The sequence below is a fragment of the Phytophthora sojae genome (genome assembly GCF_000149755.1).
Source record: "Phytophthora sojae unplaced genomic scaffold PHYSOscaffold_2, whole genome shotgun sequence".
NCBI classification, from domain to species: domain Eukaryota; phylum Oomycota; class Peronosporomycetes; order Peronosporales; family Peronosporaceae; genus Phytophthora; species Phytophthora sojae.
In genome coordinates this window covers 2,120,258-2,122,453 of record NW_009258116.1, presented here as the reverse complement: position 1 = coordinate 2,122,453, position 2,196 = coordinate 2,120,258, and the positions used below count along the sequence as shown (strand labels likewise).

Genomic DNA, 2,196 nt, shown 5'->3' with positions numbered 1-2,196 from the left:
CACAGCAATGACGCAAGCCAACACCCCCACTACTGAGCAGATTCCATGATACAGCTGCAGACGATGGAGTAGCGAGGTGTCGGGCAGGGCACACACCTTCTTCTGCGTTTACGAATACTCGCGCCCAGCAACGTCTGCGTCGTGGCCATTGACAACAACAAATTGAGCACCCCCGTCCGCGCGTTGTACACCGCGTGGTTGTTGTCGGGCAATGAGAAGCCAAGAAGCGTTGATTCACTTGAGCGCCAGTCCGCGACTCGAACGGCACCTTGCACTTCTTCAAAGTCCTCTCAAGGAGGACGAGGCCGTCCAGCCGGCCGAACGCGAAGACACCTCTTCTCGATCGCACAGCACAGCTGTAGCGACGTCAGATACAGCTCTGTGTCCGTGTCGTTGGAGAAGGCCACGCGGAAGGTGCGATTGGTGCCGTGGCTCGAGCCCTTGTCATGCATCAGCTCATAAAGGCTCCAACAGCAGCTCGCACTTGCCTTCTTTCGTGGCGTCGTAGGCAGCCGCACTGCCAATGAGGCCGGCACCGACCGTCACGCGGTCGTACAGTGGAGTCGCCATCACGACGCAAATCGGGGAATGGCACGAGCTGCATTTCAAGCGCGTTGGAAGTCCTGTCGATCCACGCCCGCCAGTCGAAGCTCCGCGGCTAGCGTCGCCTCCGCGAGCGCCTCAGGCGTGATGTCCGCTGTGAACTGCACCACGTCAGGGGGGGTAGCACTTCCCACACTACGACCACGTGCGTACTTACCACGGAAAGCTCGTATTTCGCAGCTTCCAGAATCGTGAAGTAGAGGCTCTCTTGGCCAGCGAGCTGTCGGTTGAGGAAGATGTGGTCTTGACACAGTACGTCGCGCACTTTGAAGCTGGGCACGGCGCCGTAGAGCGTCACGCAGTAGGGCCGTCGGTGCTTCTCCAGCATCTCCTCGAGCAGCAGCCGTGTAAACCCACTCTCGAGCCCCTCGCGCAATGACGCACGCAGCACGAGGTTCTAGCGACACGTGTGCGAGATTCCAATGGCCGTGTTCACCGAGAACACGAGGAAATTTATGATCTTGTTAAGAAGGACGCTGGCAGCGTCCACGAAGCCGAAGAGCGAGTGATCCGTGTACACGGTCTTGACGCCCAGGTCCAGCGCTTTGGTCTACAGCAGACACTCGTGCATGAGGGTGGACGTGGCCTGGTGGCCATGCACGATCCGCACCTGCTCGCGGACGCGGATGGCCCGGAACAGCGCCAAGTGGCCCACGAACGTCATGTACGTCACGATGTCCAGCAAGTGCATCACCGGCAGGTAGTACAGCTTGTCATGTAACGCACGACCGCGCGCTGAGTGGGGTGTTGGCGGCGCCGTCGGGCCCACTCTGACCTTGGGTCCGGGAACGGCATACGTGAGCAGGATGACATTGTGGCCGCCGCGCAGCAGCCACTGCGAGAGCGATCGGATGGGCATCTCCACGCCGACCAGGAGCGGGAAGAAGTCGCAGCACATGACGATGCACAGCCGCCGCACCGTAGTCCAGCATGAGTAGCGAGAAATCTTTCAGCAGCAGCAGCAGCGTACCAAACAGCATGTTCAGCACTGTTAGAGCGTGCTGACGCCGCCACGAGAGCGCGATGTCCAGCACGGGCGAGAATGCACTGTCCAAACCAGACTAGTACCATCTCCACGTAGCGTTCACGCGTGGCGCTGATGATCACCTTGGCACAGTCGCTGTGCCCACGGCGGCGGTGCCCCAAGCACGGTCCTTCGGTCTGGCCATCCACAGATCTCAGCCCCACCTCCTTCATCTCGGCCAACTCCGTGCCTTGGGGAGGGGGGGAACAGCACGTAGTGCAACGGGTACTGCGGGAAGATGGCGCTAGCCACAGATGGTAGAGTCGTCGTCGTCCAGGTCAGGATCGAGGGGGCGGCGTCCACGTCGGGATCAGAGGTGACGTCGTAAGGTCGCGGCGCCGACGTACGTCTGCACCGAAGACGATAGCCCTTGGCGCGCTGGTTCTGCGTCAGGTCCTCGCGGGGCTTACGCTTGCGCGGAGTACTTCGTCGGCCTGATAGAGTCCTCCTTTGAGAATTGAGTGCATGGCTGTAAATACAGAATAGCTGCCTCAAATGGGTTCAGCCAAATCTTGCCTTTTAATTATTAATAACTGCGCGCAATTTTGTGATTAACTGATATTAACGTT

General features: G+C 59.5%; 1 protein-coding gene across 1 annotated transcript; it reads right to left on the bottom strand.

Moving 5' to 3' along the window:
• Window positions 1-605: 605 nt before the first annotated feature.
• Window positions 606-1,800, bottom strand: PHYSODRAFT_258052 (hypothetical protein; the record flags this gene model as incomplete). Its single annotated transcript, XM_009520373.1, has 5 exons — window positions 606-704; window positions 761-1,000; window positions 1,040-1,153; window positions 1,214-1,549; window positions 1,672-1,800. The coding sequence occupies 5 exons, from the start codon at window positions 1,798-1,800 to the stop codon at window positions 606-608; spliced, it is 918 nt and encodes a 305-aa protein (XP_009518668.1).
• Window positions 1,801-2,196: the final 396 nt, after the last annotated feature.